The sequence below is a fragment of the Onychostruthus taczanowskii genome, unplaced genomic scaffold, assembly GCF_017590055.1.
Source record: "Onychostruthus taczanowskii isolate IOZ18803 unplaced genomic scaffold, ASM1759005v1 scaffold45, whole genome shotgun sequence".
Classification (NCBI taxonomy): Eukaryota; Metazoa; Chordata; class Aves; order Passeriformes; family Passeridae; genus Onychostruthus; species Onychostruthus taczanowskii.
Window position 1 is genome coordinate 4,616,635 of NW_024502014.1, and position 23,331 is coordinate 4,639,965.

Here is a 23,331-nt window from a genome sequence, read left to right on the forward strand (position 1 = left end):
AAAGCAATTTTTATCAAGCAGTCAAGTAATATAAACAGAAGGAATAAATAAATCTGTATACATCAATCAGAGACAGCAGCTGTTTCCAGAAAAACCTGAGCAATTATTTATGAAATTATGTCTTCTTGAATGCTTCTGCATACCCTCAGAATCCCGGGAGGGCCTGATTTCCTGATGAGCCTAAATTGCTGAATTAGAAGATGAGACAATGCCATGGTACCAATTAGCAAAAGTATTGCTTATTGTCTCAAAATGCTTGTTTTCTGTTTTAATAACTGCATCTAACAAAGACATTCCTTCATCCTAAGCATGGAGGAACAGCCCAGCATCAATGACTTAGATGACTAAATGCCCTTAAAATGGCAGTACTCACTTTTGTGTGAGAGCAGCAAGACAATAAACATACAGCTCGTATTTCAATCAAGGAACAGGTGTCCATTGATTTATCCATTGGAAACAAGTTCTTAAACCTGACATTACCCTTGGTGCTGAGAAAGAATGGAATTACAGTCCTGCAATGCAAATTGGGGCAGTGATGGTGGTGCTGTGACATGGAATTATCATGCCGGGATGTGCAAGATGCCACAGGGCTGCTGTGGGTGCTTCCACACATTTCCCCTTTGCACCTTTGCTTTGAAGCTCACTGCTTCCCCTTTGGACCAGAACCCAGGTGAAATGATGTTTTCCTGCCTTTTGTGGGCTTAGCTGAAAGTCCCTACTGACACATGATTTTTCTTTCCAATTATTGTCTGTGATTGCTAATTGGGGAACACATGTCAGCTTCAATAAGAGCGTCCACCTGGCCAGATTAGCTGATCATTAGTCCAATGCAAACCTTTTGCTAGGGATCTCAGGACTACTGTGGAAGGACAAGAGCAAGCATGGTTGAAGTAGCTCTCAAGACCACTGAACTACAAAGTGAAGCTTGTTTTTCCTTAGAAATTTGGCTCCTGAAGGATGCTGACCATATCTGGTCATCCCCATGTGCATTTTCAGTGCTGTCCCACAACACGGCACAGCCCCCAAGAGACCTGTCCCTTAGGGGAGGACTGAGCTCCCCCAGGTGACCCTGGGGGATCATGACCTTTGTGGGTCCAGGTGTCCACAGTCCTTGCCCCAAATTCACTCACAAGGAGCACCTGCAAAAAAGTGTTTCTGATGCTGCAACTCTTAGCTTGCTAATGTCTTGGTAGGTTGGAATAGATGTAGCAAGGTCGGCCTCTTGGGGTTTGACTACATGGAACTAACTGTGGTAAGATCGTATCCTTCCGGGGGGGACAAGTGTCATTCTCTTCAAAGCTGGTGTTCTCTTTACTTTTTCCTCTGGCACTTTCCCCTGCTCCCATGAAGTGTTTGCTTTCAGACCTACTTTCAGGACTGTCAAATGAGAAGTGACTGTTTTGATCACCTCATTTAATCTCACATATATCATGGCTCATCAGATTAAAAAATCCTACTATTATGGAAATGGATGCTTCTTCAGTAATGGAGAAATCAGTACACCTCTGGCTCAAAGGTTTAAAAGCTGCAGCTGTCTCATTAGACTGAACATAGCATTCATACTGCATAGAATCAATTGCTACAATGCTGAAAAAGGAACAGAGAATTAGGCTGACATCCCTTTGGATAAAAGTATGGAAAAATATTAACCTAGAGGTTAGAAATGAGATAGGCATTCAAATGGTCTCTAATGCCAAAAGTAGTGTAGCAGTGCAGATGTGCAGTAGCTAAGCAATGGATGTAATAAAGTATCTAAAATGGTTTTTATGCCTCATCTTGCAGGCAAGTTTCCTCTTCAGGACAACAGAGGCTGAGCAGGTATACAAATGAGAAGGCATGCACACAATGCCATCCCAGTCCCACCCTGGTTCAGCCAGCATTTTTCATCCTAATTCTGTTAGAAATACATCAGCTGAAATCCTGCCCTGTGCCCCTCATTCTGCATGAAGGTACAGGTTAAGGACCCACGTGGGGTGAATTTTTGCCTGAAGCATCTTCCAAACTCTGTTCTCCACAACACTGTTCTATCTAACAAGGAACCCAAGGCTGACTAAGAAACGCAAATGATCTGGATTTAAGGGACCTTAAAGATCATCTCGTTTCAATCTCCCTGCCACAGGCAGGGATGCTATTCACTAGATCACGTTGCTCAGGGCCCCATCCAATCTGGCCTTGCATTGCCAGGGATGGGACATCCAATACTTCTCTGAGATTTCTAGCTTCCTGGAAAGCAGCAGAATTAAAAAAAAAAAATAAATTCTACTCTAAGTCTCAGCCGCCTGAAGTCAGCCTAAATTCCTTTTTAACAACTGAGCTACTTCAGAATCCCTCCTCTCCCCACACTATTTGATGTGTTTAGATTCTTAATACCAGCCAGGAACAGGAAATGTTAATAATTATCCCAATTTTCAATCACTATAACTGATTTTTCAAAGTAGCACGTTCACGAATTTCCTCCCTTTATGTGACTAGAAGCTGAAGAGTGAAACTCCACGTAGGCAAACACCAAAGCAGCTCTGAAGCCCTGCACAGCAGCTTAGGAAAACAAAAACCTGAGCTGCATCACTTGTTCTGATGCCACACCTTGTGCTCATCCAGAGTCAGAGCACACAGCTGAGGTCACTGCTCTCTTGTGCAGTTCGTTAGGGTGAATATTTGCAATAATCACCTGAAACTGGCACGGAGCTCCCAGGAAACTGTGAGGGAAAAAGCTTTAACAAATGGGAACAATCAATATACAGAAAGAAAGGCTAGTTCTGACAAGGATTTACAGGAGCACTCACAAAGAAACCCTGGAGGCACACACAGCCTGAAAGCCAGTGCAGGTGCACAGCAGCCTCTGCCCTGCTCTGTAGGATGTGGGGATGCCTTCAGGCACATGACTCCAGAGCTAGTTCCTCATGGAGTACAGTGTGTTTCTGTGGTGCAGAAGCAGAAAATACACCTCCAGAAAAGCTTCAGACTATTCCCTTCCTCTCCCTCCATAAATCCCTCTTTACTGAAGGATGCAGGTGACAGACATTCATGGCACACAGTGACAACAAAGGGACTGTGTGGTTCCACACAGCTGGATCAAGTGGCTGTACTTGAACACCTTCCAGCTGCTTCAGAAAAGGGCACAGTGCAGCAGCCCAAGTGCTGGTACCCTTTAGATAGTTTCCCTCTGACCTCTGAGGATTGACATTTTATTTCACAGGGGTCTGCCAAGTGTTAAGGCATACTGCCATGTTATCCCACACAAACACAGAAAGGATTAAGGAACAGTCAGTGACAATTAGCAATATTTTTCTTTTCCACTCTTTCACATTCTTCATATTCTACACCTTTCTTCAGTTTTCTATAGGGTTATCTCCATCTTTTGGGGTTTTTTTGCATAATGTTCCACCAATATTTTTTTTTATTTCTGATTTGGCCTTACAATTTACTTTTCTTTATCATTTTCTCCTCACTTTCATAATTGTCTGTAATACAAATTTAAAATGTTAAAAGCATACAAAAGGGTTTTTAGAAAACAGGACAATAAGTATCAAAGTTTCCTTAACATATCAGATGAGTAGCCCAGCCTCCCTTGTCTATCACCATGTAAATCACGACATGTAAATGTGGCAGTCTGGTCAAATGCCATGTTCAAATCTCCCAATTTAGATTCTTTATGGTGGATCATTTCAATGTAGAATTGAAAGACATAAAATGCAAGACCTGTGTGTGTTTTCTATAAATCTTAGAGTGTCTTCTACCTCTGCAATATCTGAACACAAACCTGATTCTTACTCAGGGCAGTAATCCCACGGGATTAAGTCATACTGTAAATACCAGACAAATTACAATCGGATTAGATGGGCAGTCTGTTCATTTACTCAACACAGCTGTACTCCAGAGTCTTTTCACCACTGGTGTCTATTTATAACATGAATGTATTTTTCTTAAATAAATGAACACAATTTAAATTTCATATCTCTCTTGTTCTTACCATTTGCGGCCTCTAAGGAACACATTTCTACTTCCTAAGGAGAAAGGACAGTGCTCCTTGAGAGGAAAACAAGGCTGCACTTGGTACAGATCTGCAGGGCAAGATTTAGTTTAAATTTATCACTGAAAACTGCTTTGAAAGTTTTGCATTCCATTTCAGTCAAGTAGAATATAGCAAACATATTCAGGAGACAGGTATGAGACAGCAGCACAGATGTGCTGAAATTTCCCAGAATTTGCAATATTCACAGCAGGAATTTCTCCAGGTTCCAAACTTGCTGGTGAGAGTACAAACCTCAATGAGTAGAGCTAGTGTAACATGGGATTTACAGGAGATTTCTGCTCATTTATGAATAAGAAGCCTATTTCATAATGTTTGGTATTACCTGCCAAAATCTCCCTAGCATTTAGCTGAAATTATTTATAAATGTCACATCACATCCCTCATAATTGTTCCCAATTACAAGAATCATCTTGCCTTTTAGATACAAACTTGCTTCCATCCAGCACACAAATCCGGTGTTACTGTAGTTTTACTACTGCAATCAATTAATGAAACCCTACTGAATCATGGAGCTGAGACTTTCATAAAACAGGATTAATGACTACAGGCCATGAAAATACTAAAGGCAAATTAAGCAAACTGCTGCACCAACTAGTACCCTCAGTATCTTGCTAACTTTATTCTCACCTTCACCTTCTGACTGAGCTGTTATTCCTGACGTGCACAGAGATAAATAAGAATAACACCGAGGCTGGAGAAGTGGAGCCAGTGAGTCAGGAGGGATGAGTTGTAGGCCAGCCTAGCCCATTGCCACCAGGCTTCTCCATTCTTACAGACAGGCACATCCTCACTCAGCTGCAGAGGTGCCAGGCAGACAGCTCTGCCCATGGAAACCCAGAGGGGTGTCCTGCTGAGCACCCTGAGCATGCCCCAAAGTGCTGTGACCACACTGCGATGGGTGACAACAGAGGGGCACAAACACAACCAGAAACACAGTGTGGAATTCACTTCCCTTCCACAGTGATACAGTAGCCTGGAAACCAGAACACTTTCTTTTATCAGGTATAAACCAGTGCAGTTTATCATACACAGAGCTGTCAATAGCTATAATATAGTACCTACACAAACATGAGATCAGCTGCTCTCCAAAGACAGCTTTTTCATTAGACAGGAGTCAACAATTCAAAGTCATAAACAGATTTTACTGGAGTGGAGGAGAAAGCATCCCAAGTCTGCTTTGCACTGAGTCAGGAGGTGTTAGAAAGACCTTCCACTGCAGGACACCCACTGAACAGGAACATTTTTGCAACAGAAATGCTGGTGCCTGGTTCTGCTTTCACACATGTGATGCCCGTTGATTTCAAAAGAAGTTTCCATATTTCACTAGCTCAGAAGTACACGCTGTACATGGTAGAATCCTGAATGCATATGGAACATTGATTTTATGACACAGCATATGACAAGTGAACATTGGCTTAAGGTTTTCCTGCACAGCCTCCTTCCATGCATTTCTTCCTGTGTGGGTTTATAGGTTATGTGCATTATAGATCATGCTGGTTTTCAGATCAATTCACAGCACAGCCTTCCGAACAGTCACACCGTCCCAGCTGAAAGAGATATTCCATGGCAGAGCATGGAAGGAGAGGAATGGTTTACACAGAATCACAGAATCATTCAGATTGGAAAAGCCCTCCAAGATCATCAGCCTTAACCTTTGCTCCAGGCTTAACCAAGTTTAAGCTGGAACCTTTGGTTGTCATCATATTTTCTAGGATTTCTGGCCAAGTTAAGGGCGATCAGTGGATCTCTGCAAATAACCCTCAACAGCTACTGTTTGGTTATTTTGCTACAAGCTGCTTAGCATCCATCAAGAAAGGATCCCAACTCACCTGGAACCTTTACAGCTGTAGAAAAATTAATGAGAACCAACTCTTGCAAGACCAAGCCATGAATTCTACTTCTAAGTGCAGTGTGCATACTCAAAAACCTTAGAAATATAATAATATTAAGACTAAAGCAGTAATCATTTTTCTTTTTATTACAGGAAATTTCTATAAGGCATTCAGAATTCTGAGTTATTTAATTTTTGCAAGCATTTGATTTAATAAAGTACAGTAGCAGGTATTATTATACAAAGATGAGGAAAAATTACATCAAGGACTTACTTTCTGCAGGTTCCTTAGATCTTCTGCCACTGGAGGATTTCCTCAGGAGACTTCGTCCTGAGGTGAAGAGGCTGGTTAGCTCCTCCAGAGGACTGGTGGGTGTGCGAGAGCGGGAACTGCTCTGAGAGGATGACCCGTAGGTGCTGACCGACACACTGACCATCTTCCCTCCTTCTTGCAATGTGTTTCTGGCTGTAGAATGAGGCACTGATGGAGAGCTTCTTGAGAGACTTCCTGAATGTACAGAGTCATAAGGTGGAGGTCTTTTGAGGCTTAAGGGGGTAAGAGACCTACCCATACTGACAGGAGAAGGTGAGGCAGAGTGACTTTTAGGATAACCGTGTGGAGACTGCGTTCTGTATAAGGTAGAAGGATGAGGAGGTGAGGAGGTGTGCCCAGGGGTGCTAGTTCCATGAGATACTGTCTGGTCTTTCTCCAGTTTTTGATGGCCTGGTGTATGAGGTGGCAGTGAAGAAGGAGAAGCTCCAGCTTGCTGTTTGATGTAAGACACATTTTCTAGGACGGGAAGCTTTGTGACCTCTAGAGGAGTTAGAGGAGACTCGTCAGAATTTGGGGAGCACTGCACTGGTGCTGGTGGGAACACCAGCAGTGGAGGTCTGTGAGAAAGCAGGTTTGGAAATGGCGGGGGTATGTCACAAAGCAAGCCCTTGGGAGTAGATGGCACTGGAGACTTGGTGAAATCTAGGTCAGGCACTGTGGGAGTAGCACACTGAGAAGAACAAGTGTGATGGTCATATTCACATTGACATTTTGAGTCTTGGCCTACGTCATCAAATATAGGGTATTTCATCTCCTCATAGACCGCTTCGCTTTGGTCATCCTCATCTTTTTTGAAGTCTCTGAGAATATTCCCAACCATTTCAATATAAACAGGCTCTTCTTCCTCTGTGTCTGGAGCAGGACTGCTGACCTGCGAGAGTGAGGCATCTCTAGTGAGGCTTGTCTTCATAGGACCATGCTTTTTGATATATGTTTCATCAAAAGATGTGCTTAGCTGAGTGTTTGGGTTTCGTTTCGGCTTAGGAGGTGGAATCTTCTTTGTGTACTCATCACTGTGAGGTCTTGGTTTGGCTGACACTGAAAACAGAACAGAACACAAACTCATCAGAAGCCTGTAACACACCTGGTCAACCATAGGGTCTCTGTTACAGTAATTCTGGAATGGATTTCCTGGGACCAGCTTGTTGCGGTTATCTCTGGTATTACATCAACAGAACACTACAAAAATAACACTCAATTCAAAACACTCCTAGATTTCCCCCAGAATGCTCTGACACTCCAGGATTAAGTAACTAGTGAGCACTTCCCTTCCTCCGAGACATCTGTTCTTTCCCAAACTCTTTGGGACAGGAGACTTTCCATTTTTAAATATTGTGCTTTTCAAATATCACTGTGGGATTTTAAAGACCCAAAGAGTTGCCAACGACATAACACTAAATATCAAAATGAACTCCCTTTGGCTCCAAGAGATCAGTTAAGGTCCTGAACAGTCATATTGGAATGACAGTGAGGTAACTCTGCAGTGACAAAGTGATGAATCAAGACCTTTTTATTTATAGTAACTTCTTACATAAAGCACAACAATTGTCTCAGCACTAACAGAGAAGGAAAATACTCATACACAAATTGTAAAATCTGTTGTTGAGATAATTCTAGTGATTTATCAGGACTCTATTATATTGTTAGAATCTCATGAATCTCTTAATGAGATTTCTGTGAAGTCAAGGAATAACAAAGTATCTCACAGATTTGGATTCTTTCTACACTGGTTACTTATAGAAACCTTGTCTTTGAAATTATAAATCAAAACATTGTGATGAAATTGATTTGAAATGAGAGGTCAAGGGTTTCTTGGAAATGATCCTTTATGAATTAAACAATAAGAAAACTCATGCAAACTGCATTTTGTTCAGTTTGCATAAAGAGCTAATAAAACATCTCATTAAATGTTAGGGTTAATAAAATGCCTCATTAAATGTTTAAGTGAAGTCAGCTTTTATCCTAAGCAGACTCAACAAACTTGTTCAGAAACAAAATTTATCACATACACTAAACCTAGCTTATGTTTCTAGGAGGTAACTGATATCTCACTGGTAAGTTCCCCAGTTCAAAAAAACAAACAAACACAGAGAACTAGCGGCCTCGTTAGAATGGTAGCTTTCCTGCCTTTCCAAATTTTGTTGTTCCTTGTAATTCACTATTGCATATCTGCTAGTTTGAACTCAATGCTTAGGGAAACCTTCTGCTGACCCATCAGCAAACAGCCAGCAAATCTCAGATGCCAAACCAGATAGGCAGCACTCACAGAGTTGAAACCTCTCTTTTAGAAACAGCCATGAACATATTCCTGAAGCCAGCAGTGAGGCAGTGCTCTGCCAGCTCAGAGACAGCATTTTGAGTCTGGGAGGATGCTGGTTCAGAGCTGGATTAAAGCACCTGCATTAAAGCGCCTCACTAATGTGGTTTGGTCACTATCAGAGGAGGACTCAAACGGTGTTATCACTTTGTCACACTCATGCTTTGATCTGCTAAATAACTTCTGTTCAATTCCCACAAGGTGTAGCAGTAAAGGCAGATGATAAACGAGTTTTGCTCAGGAATAAGGAGCTGTGAATGTGTACATGTACAAAGAAATGTGACTACTCTTTGTTAGTAGCATTTGTTTTAGCTTAACACATAACTAAGGTACAACAAAGCAAAAAGGAAAAGAAATCTTGCCAGAATTAAAAGGAATAAAAAATACTCAAAAATTATATTATACTTTCATGATGGTTCCAATTAATGTGTTCCACTTTGCAGCAGGCTAGGGACATGCAAAAGCAGCCACAGATAAGGGTGTTTGGTAGCTTGATAGTTTTTCACTATGTGGATATATCCTAATGCATTTTAAATTTGTCTTTTTAATTAACCTAAATTAATTTTCTTGAATGTATTAGGCTAGACTTTTGGGAATAAGATGTAGGCTACCAGAATCATTTGGGCTTTGCAGAAAATATTACTTGTGATGCATTTGACAATACTGGCAGATTTTTCTTGCCTGTTTCCAGCTAAATCACTATTTCATTTCTGTTTAGTGTCTTATTTGTATATTATGTTTTTATATATTCTACTAGCATAAACTTGATCTCAGTCCTCTCTCCAACCTCTGTTAATCGTATTTACAAGCCTGTCAAAAGCAATCTTATTCAGATTGCTGTCATTAAAATGAAGAGACAGTCAATGAAACTGGCACAAACTGCCTGATCATTTGTGAACATTTGTACACGACCTGAACTCTACTTCAGCTACATTTGAAAATCCTGTATTTTGTAAACAGAGGTTTCTTCTTCTTCAGTTCCTGTGCATCACACTGCCATCACTAATGGATACCTGAGAAAGGAACATTTCCTGCTCCTCTCTTCCTCAGATCCCTGTTCCCAGTGCTGCCTTTTACATCTTTGGTACCACAGGTGTCACGCTGAGATTGCCTCTGTCTTACAGCCACAACCCCTCTCTTTGATGTCTTTATTGGGATGGATGTTAATGATCACAAAATAATCAAAAGCTGAGTTACTCTTGTGCTGTGGTCGTTCAAGGCTAATGTTAAGTAATATTTTTTTCTAAAACCAGCCAAAAGTGGTCAAAAGTACTGTGTTTTTAAATCATAGAAAAAGCCTATTCTCCTCTTCCTCATTCCATTTTCACAATTTTTATCCAGCTGAAGAGGTTCTACTACACTGTCTAAACCTGTCCTTGGGTGCTGGACTTCCCATATACAATATCCACAGGTTATTACATTACAAATGAGGAAAGGAGAAATGTCAAGGAAAAACGATTGACATTCTGCCATCCAGCCTTGTATTTTTGCATGGGTTGAAATTAAGTACCATAATGACACACAGAGCCTCGTCTCCCATTGCATGATATGTAGCACCAGCCTAGAATATATAGGTGACATTATCAACAAAAAGGTCAAATGACCCAGTTCTGCTGCATGAGACAGGGTAAAACATTTTAGGTGATTTACTTTCCATTTGCTATATAAAGCATTTTTCCTCTGCTGTTGTTTATTTTACTAAACCATCTATTTCCATGAGGTTTTGTGTTACCAAGGTCTTTTTCCCTTCATGACGAATTGGACTTTTCCAATTAAAATTTTAAACTAAACTGTTTAAATATTTTATAAATCTTAAAAGTGACCTCCTATATGCTCTTCAGGGCAATACACAGGTAAATGGATAGATTTAATAACAAAGAAAGCTTTTTATTGTTACTAGGAAGAGAGGAATGGTTCACATCCACTAGGAACTCCCTCAGGTGCAGGAGGACGCCTGAATTATCTTTGAGGCAAACTGAATTATCTTTAAGAAGACTGTGGTGCAAGACACTTAAATTTATTTAACAACGGTTTCTACTCTGAAACACAGCTCTCTTGCAAGGGCTGAACTCCACAGCACACCTGCTAATAGAGTATGAATCATGAACTACTGCTCCAGCCCAGAACAACAGAGAAAAATAACAGGAATCCTGCAGCCAAACAGAACTGTGCAAAGTCAATGAAAGGAGCAGGGAGTGTTTGTGCAGTTCCGGTGTTACCAACATTTGGCAGGGATAGATGTGCATGAATGCAAAAGCCCTGGCAAGATCCCAAACCCAATGAAAGGAAATTATTTGGCAATCTCCAGAGAGGAACAGGCAAGATTGCTTAAAGTACTTGACATTTATCAGGCAGAAAAAGCATTGGTGCCTGCTGGGATCATAAACTTCTATGAAAAGTGAACCATGCTGGCATATTGGAGATACACATACTGCCATGTTGTCTGCTCTAAACGTGGAGTAATTAAGTGCTTTCCAACATGAATTACTATGTCCTTGATTAAACTGTTGCCAGTAACTTGTGTTGAGACTCTGCCACTCGTATGCATCAGACACGAGTCCTGATCCAAAGCTAAGTGGCAGAAGCTAAGTGAGCGTTGTTTCTTTCCCCACCAGGTGCAGCTTTCCTCAAACACCCATTTCAGAGTGCACCACAAATCTCTTTGACTGCTTCTATTACAGACACATAGGCACAAGAGAGCACCAGGCCCGTGGGGAGGTGGAGCACATGGGAGGTGCTCAGGGGATGATGCTCAGCACTGCCCATGGCCCTCTGTCCTCACAGGAGCTGCCCTGGGGGCTCTGGATGCTGTGCCAGCACCTCCTTGTTTGCATCAGAGCCACCCAAACCACCACAGCTGCTAACCTGGAGGCACAATGATCCTTGCAAACAAGAATGAACTCCCCAGAGCTCCTGCTGCTTGAGCAGCACCTCTCTGTGTTTCTGTGGGACACTCCTTCCAAGAAGCTATCTGGCTCTAACTAACTTTAAGGGAAACAAGAGCTGCAGCTCTGGTAACTCCAGGTTTCATCTCAAAGCCAGAAGCACAGTGCTTAAAATAACCTCATGGAAGCCCTACTGTATAAGGAGAATATGACATTTTTGAAATGAGATATTTGTAGTGCAAAGGTTATGCATAGCTTTCAGACATACCCAGATAATCTCCCTTTCATAGTTAATTTTGGAAATAGAGAATGCTTCTTGTATTATCCTTCTGAAGTATATATTTATTCTTTAAGGAGAGACTGAAATATGAAAATATATTGTTAGATTGTTGTTTATTATTTGCTCGCTGTATAAGGAATGAGTAAAAAGTCTAAAAAAATTGCTCCTTTTCAATTTCTACAAGGGGCTATAGATTCAATGAAGGAATGATTTGGGGACTAAAAGTGCTTCTATTGGGTTAGATTTCATTATCTCTGTAGATGAAGTTTGAATAGTCTTAGTGAAACTGATTTTTAAAAGACACAGTGGTCTGAACTGTGCAAAAGATTGGCACTCAGGAGACCTAAGTTTAAATAATCTATTTTTACAGGCCACGGGGCCTCACCTATCATTTTGCCTCCTAATGTCACCTTTCAATATTTCTCTTCTACCATGTTAAGCTCTTAGGCATTTTACACAAGATTTTATTGTAATTTATTTGTTTATACCAAAACTTGCACAGCAATTCCTGTCATTGGAAAGCAACAATAGACAATAAAAAAAATTAAATGTAGTTATTGGAGACATGCAGTGATGAACATGCATCTTTTCTTCTCCAAGAAATATTTGAAGGTAAATATTCCTACTCTGTGAACAGCCATAAAATATACACACAAAGATGCATCTTAGCAAGTGATTATTGAAACATCATCAACAGTTTGAACATCAGAGAATGCATTTCTCTCAAGAAAAAATCTGGCCCCTCAAAATAGCATTGTCCTCATGGACACAAGGCCCTTCCCTGCAGGTTACCTCCTCCTTTCCTAAAAGATGCTCTAAAAGAAGGGAAGCACATGGGAGGAATAAAAGAACCATCTGATTAATTCAAACAGGCAATAGGTGGTTTCAGCACAATGGTTTCAAACAGCACCTATTTCTTCCCCCTCCTGAATTTATTAGCTCTTACTGGAAATTATTTGGGCATTTAAAGAGGACACAACTATACTGAAAATGAAAAGATGAAAAGTCAGTGTCATAAAATAATGCTGATGTGCTACTTGCATGTCTCAAGGCTATGATTAAGAGTACTTCCTCAAAAGTATTCAGGTCTCTTTATTTTGGCTACGACTTCTTTTGGCTTTTAAAATGATTGATTTCTGCTCTAATTGAAAGTGGTGGAGAGCTTGTGGCTCTGGGAGTGATAGCCCAGAATTAAACATCAGTACAAAAGAGAGCAGAATCAGGGCCTGCAGTTAAAGCCAGTTCTGCCTTGCTCCAGCAGTACCAGCCTGCAGCTGACAGGCACCATGGTTAAAGATATTCTGCTCCCAGGTCCAGCTCAGGGCCACAGAACCGAACAGCCCCAGCACCACACACTCTGCACATGCCAAGGTTGCCGCCCCTCCCTGGGGCTCACAAAAGCCAACCTAGGGCACCAGCCTAGGGCACCAGTGCCTGCTCCCAGCACAGCAGGGCTGCCAGTCCTTGCTCTGCAGCAGCAAGACAAGGGCAGACCCAGAGGTGCCAGAATATGTCAAAACCTTTGTAGTGTCAGCATGGTACAGAGATTCCCTACCCAAATTGCCACATTACAGAGCAGACTGACTTCCAGGTTTTCTCCTTCACAGCCCTCACTTCCCTGTACATCCACCTGGCCAATTACCCTTTCCTAGAGTGCAAAGGTCTCCAAAAACTTATGAGAAATTACAAGGTGAATGTCTGCTCCTGAATGCCCAGCCTTGTGCTCTCCTATATTTTGAACTTCACATTCTTGTCTTTTAAAAGAATGAGTAATTGATATCCCCGATTTTTCCAGATAACACTGAATAGGCAAAGAAAAAAAGAAAGGGGTATTTGGGAAATAATTACAAATTATTTGCAATCAAGCTGTTCTGTGCTATTCACTGAGGCTAAAAGCTATTGTCAGATGGCATAGGCCTGGTAAGGCAGAAAAGGCAAGGCTTTGGATAATTAAGGAAAGAATAGTCAATTTGAATCATTCTCCTTTTACAGGAAAACTGATGTGCTGAGTGCAAGTGGAGGCAAATGAAAATCTTACAGTAACTTCTTTTAGATGACTCTCTGACTACCCTCTGATGGATATGCTCTGGGTACCCATCTAGAAAAATATCCTTCAACTAATATGACCAGACACAAAGGGCCAGATCTCTGGCAATGCATGGGTTTAAGTTATAGAAGTTCCAGAAGAGGCTCTGAGGACAGAGAGGTGGGAGGATTACTGGGGAAAGATCCTCACGCTGCCCACACATGCAATGAGTATTTTCGAAGTTCTGGTTCATTCTGAACTCTGCAATATGCAAAACAGGTTTTGCAACCAGTGTTACAGTGACAATAAAAATTTCTGTAACTCTACATAGTCTGGAGGAATTCTAGAGAAAGGCAATGGGTATGGAAATTTCTCTATCAGAAGCATCATTAGTGAAGAACGTGGAAACAGAACTAATGAATCATGCATGCAGACAAATTTATTTATGAAGTCAATGTGCCTGTTTGTTGGTGTCTCTCATGCAGGAGCCTGCATAGAGCTGGAGTAGTGAAGGGTTAAGCATGCTCACAGCAGAGTACAGTAAAACAGCCACAGAGCAGAAACATCAGTAAAGCCCTTCTAGTTTATAGCACCATTTATGGAGTCTTGACTGTCACTGTGAAAATAAAACCTGAAGAGTTTGCTGGTTTATTGTGAATTAACTGTTATTGCTCTATTCTTATAGCTCCCCACAAACTGACTGCACTTCACACAGAGAACAATGGGTGACACCAGCCTTCCCCACCCCCCAGATTAGCATTTTTATTGTGGTACAATTCTCATGGAGCTATCACCCTGCGCTAGCTGCCCCTTCTCCCTCTCTGCAGCTACCCTGTATCCTTAATTTTCTTATTCCTTAAGTATCAGATTCCCTGACTATCACAGAGAAGATGGTGATGCTCTGAGTTTCTACAGGCTGAGCCATGGGATGGCTCAAGTGCAGCAGCATCTCTGTTAGCCTGTAGAAAGAAAAGATCTCTCCTCTGTCCAGAAAGGGTGGTGTGTGACAAGCTAAGTCCCATCAAGACATGCCTTAGTCACCTACATCACATGAGCTTGGTGTGTAGAGGACACACAACAGCAGTGACCCTTTGAGGGCTGAGTTGCTTTTTCCTGTTCCCTGCTGCCCAAAGGCACTGAAGGCCTCTGTGGCATTATCTGTTGATGCTCCTGGTAACAGAGGCAGACCCCAGGCTGAATGCAGCTCCTGGCTTCACAGGAACAACACTGCTATCCATTACTGGCTGTGACAGCTGAGGGCAACAACATGGGAAGTCATTTGCTGAACGTTCATGAACTTCTTGGAGAAGGTACAGCACACGGGCTCTCTGACCCAGTGCTCACAGAGACACTGAATGAAACAAATCTCTGCAAGATTTCCTGGCTCTGGGGGATTCCTAAAACCAGGACATGCACCCAAATAGTGGACTCCAATGGAGAAATGGTAAAAAAGAAAATCAAGTTACATTTAGATAAATGCTGAATGAAACAGGAAGTTTAACTCACCTACTTTATTTATCTAGAAAAATAGTCTGTATTTGTTCACTTGATTTGTTGTTTTGGTTCACAGACAACCAGACCAGAAGTCTAGCAATTACTATATGCAAAGACTTGAATAATTTATCCAGAGATATGAGACTCCTCATTTTTCAGATCCACAGCAATGCCTATCTTCTATTTACAGCTAACATAAGTAGGTCAAATGCATTATTTGCTTATATAAGTAACAATCTGTTTGCCGAGCTTCTAAAATAATTGCAGCGCATTCAATCAAACTGGCAGACCTACCAAGGTGGTATTGTGCAGAAAACACCAAGGTGGTATTGTGCAGAATAGTGGGCTCTTGGGTACTTCAACATGAGATGTGCTGTGTCCAACTATTCCACAGGCACAGCAGCCCCACAGAGGCTCCTGTACTGGCGACAAGGAACCAGCAGATTTCAGCAGCCCCCTCTCCCCCAGAAGTCCAGTGGGCTCTCTACAGCTCTTTCCTTGAGGCAGTTGTACAAAGCTCCACTGAGTGACACATCCAGCAGCTCCTTCTGCCACCACTGAGCTCACATTTCAAAACAAAGCACAAGGTTGATGGCCAGGGTCAGATGAGTCACCACAGCAGGAGCAGCAGAAGGCAAATGAGCCACAATGAACAAGAGTTCAGTGAAGGGGGCACTCTTTCCTTTACCAAAAGGCCACGAGGTGACCCTGCAGAAGCAGTTCCTGTAAGTTGTCACTGAACATTTTTGGGTGAATATGATGACAGCTGAAATGGACAGAACACTGCCTGAGCAGCTCAGTGGCAGGCAGCAGCGCCTGGAAATGTAACAGCACTATGGTCAGAGGCTGAGTGGTATGAAATACTCACTGTAATCAGCTTTAGGAAAAATGCCTCCCAGCTATTAATTTTACTTCCATCTCCATAGGGGTGACTCCTCTCTCCTCAACTCTAAATAAAGTGCTGACAAAATTACAGACAGGCCACATATTATCAGCTGCCTCACACTCAGAGCTGCTCGGTGTGCCTGGCATCTATCATTTCGTCCTGCATTTATTTGAAGATAGTGTAGTGAAACTAGTAGAGCCTGTAATAGTGTTGATCTACAAGGGTCAAGTAGCTGGGCCTAATCCCCATAAATTCACCTGGTATGACTGCAGTGGACAGTGCCATTTTGACAGAGTTTTGGGCAGTTCCAAACAAGCTTTGGAAGCATCGCCTGTTTCAAATGTCAGGCTTGACCTCATTGTTCCAGCTGGGAAGCAAGATGGAGGATGAAAAAGCAAAGATGGAGCCGAAAAAGGAAGGGGAAAGCAGAAGTTATTGCTATAACCAAGTGTTTACAGCCTGTTTCATTTTGTTGTTTATCAGAAGTCAAGCTCTTTGCAGGAATTCACCCCCACCACCAAGGCACAGTCTATGGCAGAGCACAGCTCAGAACAGCCTGAGCTCTGTGGGGGTTGTTACACTCCATCTCCTGGGACTGTCTGTTCTGTAAACCCTGGCATTCAGCATTTCAGAGCTGCACCATAAAGGCAGCTCAGATTTTGCCATCCTTATTCACACTCTGCAGCATCAGTGATACCCACATGAGATTGGGAAAGGGAACTTGAGCAGTTCCTACACTGAGTGGCTGCTTAAGTCTTGGTTTCCACAGTGACTGCCCTGAGTTCACAAATTAAACCCTGCCAGGTGTGTGGAATGTTATATTAGCAAGGACAGTGTTTTTCACATATTCCCTTCTCCTCTCAGAATCTTCTTTCTACAGTGCTGCTCAGAAAAGCAGTGTCCCATCAGCTCAAGTTTTCAATGTGAGCACAAACATTCTCATCATAAGCTGACTGCAAATTACCTCACTAAACGGAGCTTTTATCACTATCTGTGTGTTATAAAGGAGGAATCTGTGATACTGAGGGACAAGTGAAAAGCTCAAGGTCATCTAAGTCAGTGGCTATTCCTCCACTTACATCCCTGGGAGACAATGCTTAGTATTACTTTACAGAAGTCTCCATTTGGCTTAACACTTACTGACATGCAAGCATACATTTGCAGAACTGGGATCATATGGCAATGAGTCACTGCAGATATTCGGGCACACCACCAGTAAAAATTATTTCACCTTTAACAGAAAATAACAAATTCAGAATCATAGAACATTTTCAGCTTTCATGCCTTTGCTTGCAAACACTCCTAATTAAGAAAATAAGTAGGCTAGACATATTATCAAGCTTTTGCATCCATACTAGTCCTATAGCTTCAAGTTTGTGCTTGGCATGCTTTGTTATGTTTGCTTTTTTAGTTGTGGATTTTTTTTTTCTTTTAATCAAAAGGTTGCTTACTATCCTATTCACCAAAATTCAAATGTTAAGAGAATTCCGTTGCCATAAACAAAATCCTAACCCCATTGAAACTGAGATTTCTGACATCACCCCAGTGATTCCAAGGCAAGGTTTATAGCCACTCCATCCTTTGGTATTCTACCCAGAGGAAATAGGAGAGAGCTCCCTTTGCAGTCATGCATGGAGGGGAGAATGCCAGCAATCTCCTTAATCCCACAAAGCCTTGTTAGGGTCAACAACCCAAAGGCAATTCTGCTGTTTTTTTCCAGGCGTGTTCATGCCCAGAGAGTCCTGTACTTGTAGCATTGGTTTTACCACTAAGCATAAGGGGACCTGTAATTCTTCAATCATTATATGAAGGAAGGCTGTGAATTTGAAGGTAAAGTATTCTTTATGAATATCTCAGAGAAATTATGGGAACCATGGCAAATATTATACCACTGTACTGGAAATGGATATTAAGCTCTTGTTGAAGTTAAGTACACCAAGCTCCAGCGCTTTACTGCCTACTTCTAAGCCTTTCCCCACCCTGAACTAGCAGCCAGGTACAAACCACCTCAGACTTTGGGATATGCACTTCTTGTTGGACATGCCAGCAGTTTAAAGTTACAGCCAATAAAATAGCATTAAAATTATGTGTGCATCGTTTTATACTTTCTGCTCTCGCATCTGTGAAAAGCCCTGGCTGGTACACGGTGGCCTCCAGGCAAGCTGATGGCAGTGCAAGGAGGGAGCTGTGCTCCGTGGAGCTGTCAGGGCCGTGCACGTTACCCCAGCACAGCAGTGCTCGCACACGGACGGACGGACGGACAAGCTGGAAGTGCCAAACACAGTTGCAGCATGTCAGGCATATGTTGCCTGATGTCATCCAGCATTAAGCCAAGTGGAAGGGAGGAAAGCAGCAAACCAGTGCACCAACCAAGGCTACTACACTCAAACAGTCATTAGAAAGAAGCTACCAACGAAACAGAGGCTGGCCATGAGAGGATCTCACCTGGAGCTAGACGTGAATCTCTTGGGATGTGATTCTGCAAGCACTGTGCATTCCCAGGAAAGCCAATGTGAGTGCAACGGGCACAAAATGTTTTAAGAGCTCAGTCATGCTTCACTCCATGAGGATTTGTTTCATTTGATTGTTAAAGCGAGAAGAGAATTAGGGCACCAGTTAAAAATAAGGTAAGACAAAGGGGTGGAAATTCAATGTACTTGCTATATAATAAAAAGTGCAGCTGTTTTGTGGCTTTTGTCTTTAATTCCAAATTAATTTTGCTAGACACGTCTATTATCACAGACCAGCTCTGAGAGTAAACAGGGGCTTTAGGATCTCAGTCTGATCCCTCAAGCCCTTACTCATGTGTCCACAATGCCTTTAACAGAAAAACATGCCAAAATCAATATGCAAAACAGAAGTGTAGTAGGAGTATTCTCAGATTGTTATTTTTGCAGTTTCAGAGGCATTTCATTTTACTTAACAATTTGTGATGTGCTGTCAAAACAACGCAAGAGAATTAACCTGGATTTCTCCTCCCCTCCTCTCCTGGCCTTGACTTCAGAGCCATTCAGTGAAGCAAAATAATGCCAGAATCTAGTATCTCATAGTATTTCAGTTCATAATATTTCAGTATTACGGTCCCCTGAGGTATAAACAAAACAAAAAATGAAATAAAGTCACCAATATGACAACTTACAGTGACCTGCTGACAATGAACAGGTTCATTGATATTATAACCTTACAGTTACATAGAGTCTGTCTATTGAGGCTGCAAATTAACCATGCAGTGAACAAGACCACCCACACTTTAGCTTCCTTCAGAGACTCCTCTTCAGTCTGGTCTTCCTGGCAGAGATTAATGATTTGGACACCTCAAAGAGCACATGTGAAGTACTTCCAGGAGTGGGTTGGCTTTAAAAGCAGCCCAGTGGCTTCCATATGATGTGAAATCCATGCTTATACTCTGTCCTAGATCCCAGGTAATTGCATGAATGAGTGGCTCACATTTCCTTGCCTTGTTGGCATGTCCAGGGGCTACAGTGACCTGTACAGTCAGAGGACAGCAGCCTGAGAAAGTCTCCCATACAGTATGTTGTGCCAACATTGCTCTTAGGTCTGAGATGGTCCAGCTAATTTCAGAGCAGAATGATGTGAATTCACCAGCGGTTTGAACCTGGGCTTGTGACCAGGCTTATAAACTCTCCTGAGCCCTGGAGCACTGGGGCTCTGCACTAAGAGTGCAGAAAAGCCCACATGCTCACAGCAGGAGTCACAAATGTTTAGCAGAGCTTGCTGGCTTTAGCTGAGGGCAGGCAGCTCCTCCTGGACTGGCTGCATTTGCAGTTAATCTGGTAAATCAGCAAAACACTCCCTGAACTCACATTATTAAGGCTTTTCCATTATCAAGAACATCACAACTTCCATCACTCTTGAGAGCAGAGCAATAGCTGTACTGCAGGGGAGCTGCACATTTAATTTTGGGCTTTTTTAACCCTGGTGCAGAGTCTCAGCAAATGAGCAACATCCTATTGTGAAAAGAGCGAGGAGGAATACATAAAGCAACTTTGTTAAATTAAGAAGAATTTTTAAAAAGTCACTAAGTACACAGGCTAGACTAATAGAAGAGAGCTTAAGTACCAGCTGCCAAGTCCTGGGCACTGTGTGATTCCCTAGTGGGTAACAGAGCTTCGTGTCTTTTACCACTGCCTGGTCTATTTTCTGTTCATTGCTTGCAGCTTCCATTAACATTAATGAGCATGCATATGTGCCTTGAGGGTAAGAACATATTCCCTCTGTGGCTTCAAAACTTGTTTATAAATCCCTCCAAAAATCACATTGTGTTCATTGCTCTGCACAGAAAGCTATTATAACAGCTATAAGAACTGCTATGTTCATTCCCTCCTTTTCCCTTGCCCTTGTTTATCCAAGGGATGAGGAAACAGACCTGGGAAGATGAAGGGCTGAAGAAGGTGATGCAGGGAAGTAAAGGAGCTCTGGAAGCTGCAATCTGAAAACTGACTTGCTGCAGGGAGGGGCATACTGAAGTCTCAGCAAAAGCAGAGAAAACCAAATCCCAAAGCACTGAAAAACTACTCCCACCACCACCACCCAAAAAGGAAAGCCTTTGAAAGTCTCTAAGCTATTAAATGCTAGAGAACAGACCAAAATCTTTGCCATGTCCTACCTGCTTGAATGCAGGTCAGTGGGAACAAGCTTCTGGGCAGAATCCCAACACAGTCAGGCTGGTGCTGCCCTCCACCCTTCTGATCCCTGGGGCAGCAAGGAGGCTGGGAGGGGAAGGGCAGTGCAAAGGGAAAGACGTGCCAGGGTTCCATTAGGAGCTGAATGGCTCCAACACTGCTGGAGGCACCATATCCATCCCCATGCCACCTGGACACACAGGGCACACACTTCTCTGGAGTCAGGCATGGCAGTGGAAAGACAACTCCACCTCACTAACAACAAGGCCTGTGATTTCTGCCTTTTCTGCCTTTGACTTTCCCCTTCATCAGTGCCAGCCCTTCTCCCAGCGTGCACAGATTCAAGTTAAGCTCTCTTGAGCCTCACAGGCTGCAAGGGATACAGTGCAGCATACAAACAATTATGGGTAATACAGCACTGAGCCCAAGAATCAGATTAAGGTATGTGATGGAAAACACCTTGTTCTGCACACGGCTCAGCAGTGGCTCGCATTACAACTAAACAGCTAATGTGAACCAAGCTGCAGCTTCTCACAGGGAAAAACTGTGCTCAAAACACAGTGCAGGCTGTAGGAAAGAGAAAATGAGCTGCAAAATATACAGTGCACAGTATGCAAGCACTGAGGCCTCTCAGCACAATGACCCACTGCAGCACCTGGCTGAGGAGCCCCTGCCCGGGGAGGATGCCCTGGAGCTGGAGCTCAGGAGGCAGCACACCCTTGTGCTGCTCTGCCATGCTGCCCTTCCTGCTGCCAGCCCCAATCCTGGCACGGCAGCAGCACTGCAGCCACAGTGACAAATGGCCCAGGCTGCGAGGGAGCTGATTGCAAGAGCCATGGCACAAGGCTGGTGCTCCCCGCGCAGACTGCACTGCAGGATGCTGCTCTCCAGACCTGCCTCCCCACTCCTCTGCCACAGCTCCTCAGAGCCATGTCCCTAAAACTCTGCACTGTGCCGTGTCAGCTGGGCTGCCGTGCCAGCAGGAGGCCAAGCACACAGCCCAGAGCAGGAGCCTCTTAAACTGCCCACAGGTCAACCCACCAGAACCCATCTGTCAGTCCCTTTAGACTGGCTAGGTCTGAATAGGGCTCTTTAAAGATATTTCTTTGATAGGCATGGATGAAACGATCTGGGAAAGATAAGGATAAGGATAAGAGAGGATAAGGAAAGACATATCATGGTTACCACAGAGGACACTATTTCAAAGTTCAGGTTAAATACATTATTCACTTAGGTAGGAAATAAAAGGAAACCAGCTCTATGTAAAACTAGCAAAAGTGCTAAATCCCTTTAATTCAAACTCTGCTTAATGAGAGTAGCAAAAGTTCAAATTTACAATGAAGAGTCACCAGTCTAGCTGACAGAAAACTAGATTTATGAGAGAGACCAACTGGACTGCAAGCCCAGTTTCTGTAATTACTTTTCTCCTGAGAAAAATTTTCCTTACAAGCTGCCCACCCTTAGAAATTGCTGAGCTCACTGCAAGGAGCTTAGAAGGCAGCAGCAAGAAGGATATCTTCTTTCCCAAGATACTTGGAAGGAAAACACTAAACTACTTGAGTGGGTTCAAGAGGTGGGTCCCCTGAAAGTATTTTCTCACACGAGAGGTAAATTTTCCTTTGGCTATGGCAGCAGCAGAATTACAACCATAAATAACATTGTGAAAATGCTATTCTGAGTTTTAACTGGTATCTGTGTGCATGTTTGTATGTACATGCAAGTATATAGACCCTGCTTTCTCATTACGTGCATGTATTATGCAGACATTAATTACATTTTATAATTAAATTATATATTTCATGTGTGTTTCTTTATATAATGTAGTACTCCATATTACTAAGCAGAATTTTAACAAAAAATTATCCTTCAAAATGCAGTTTACTTATATATTTTCATTTTTATTTGCACTGTAGTAGACCTGTAAAGATTTCCTGTAGACACGCAGTGATCATATCAAAAAACACTGCTTCAGGCTGGCTACATCAGCCAATTATACTGTTTTATTACTTCCTTTTTCTGTGAGATTGGGCACTGAAAACAAATCAATTAATTATAGTCCTGCATTTTTGCAATAAAGAGCCTTTCAGGATCACGATGAGATATGCCTTCTATGCTGAAATGTTATTTTAAATTACCCTTTTCAGTTCACTTGTCACTTCCAATGTGTGATGCATGGGGCACAGCTCCATTTGTTTGCTGTTCCTACCAGCGTTTGAAAACTCTGAAGAAAAGACAGCCCACATTTTTAAAAAACACTTTCTAGAAATCTGTCACAGAGGAGAAATGCATTGGGTGGAAGGCGTTCAGTGGGTGCATATGAGAGGCAGCCAGAAGAGTAAAAAATGGAGTATTAAAGCACAAGAAGTGACACAAAGTGAGGAAACACAGCAACAAAGCTAAAGTCAAGAGAAGGATGCCTTCAGGCTGGAGAGGGCTCTTGCAGGCACAGCCAAGGTAGGCTGGGATGAACAAAACAAACCCAAGTGCTGCTGCACAAGACAGGGCCAATATGTGCCACTGGAACTTCAGGGAAGATTCTCACACTCCCACAAACAGGGAAGCCAGAGCACTTATAGGAAAAGTGCACAGAACCAGTGGGGGT

General features: G+C 42.5%; 1 protein-coding gene across 1 annotated transcript in view; it reads right to left on the bottom strand.

Annotated features, from left to right (window-relative positions):
• Nucleotides 1-23,331, bottom strand: part of NYAP2 (neuronal tyrosine-phosphorylated phosphoinositide-3-kinase adaptor 2) — a 124,911-nt gene that overhangs the window by 43,680 nt on the left and 57,900 nt on the right. Inside the window, exon 3 of the mRNA XM_041414426.1 lies at nt 6,139-7,236. Within this exon, the coding sequence (XP_041270360.1) occupies nt 6,139-7,236 (1,098 nt within the window). The remainder of the gene's footprint in view (nt 1-6,138; nt 7,237-23,331) is intronic.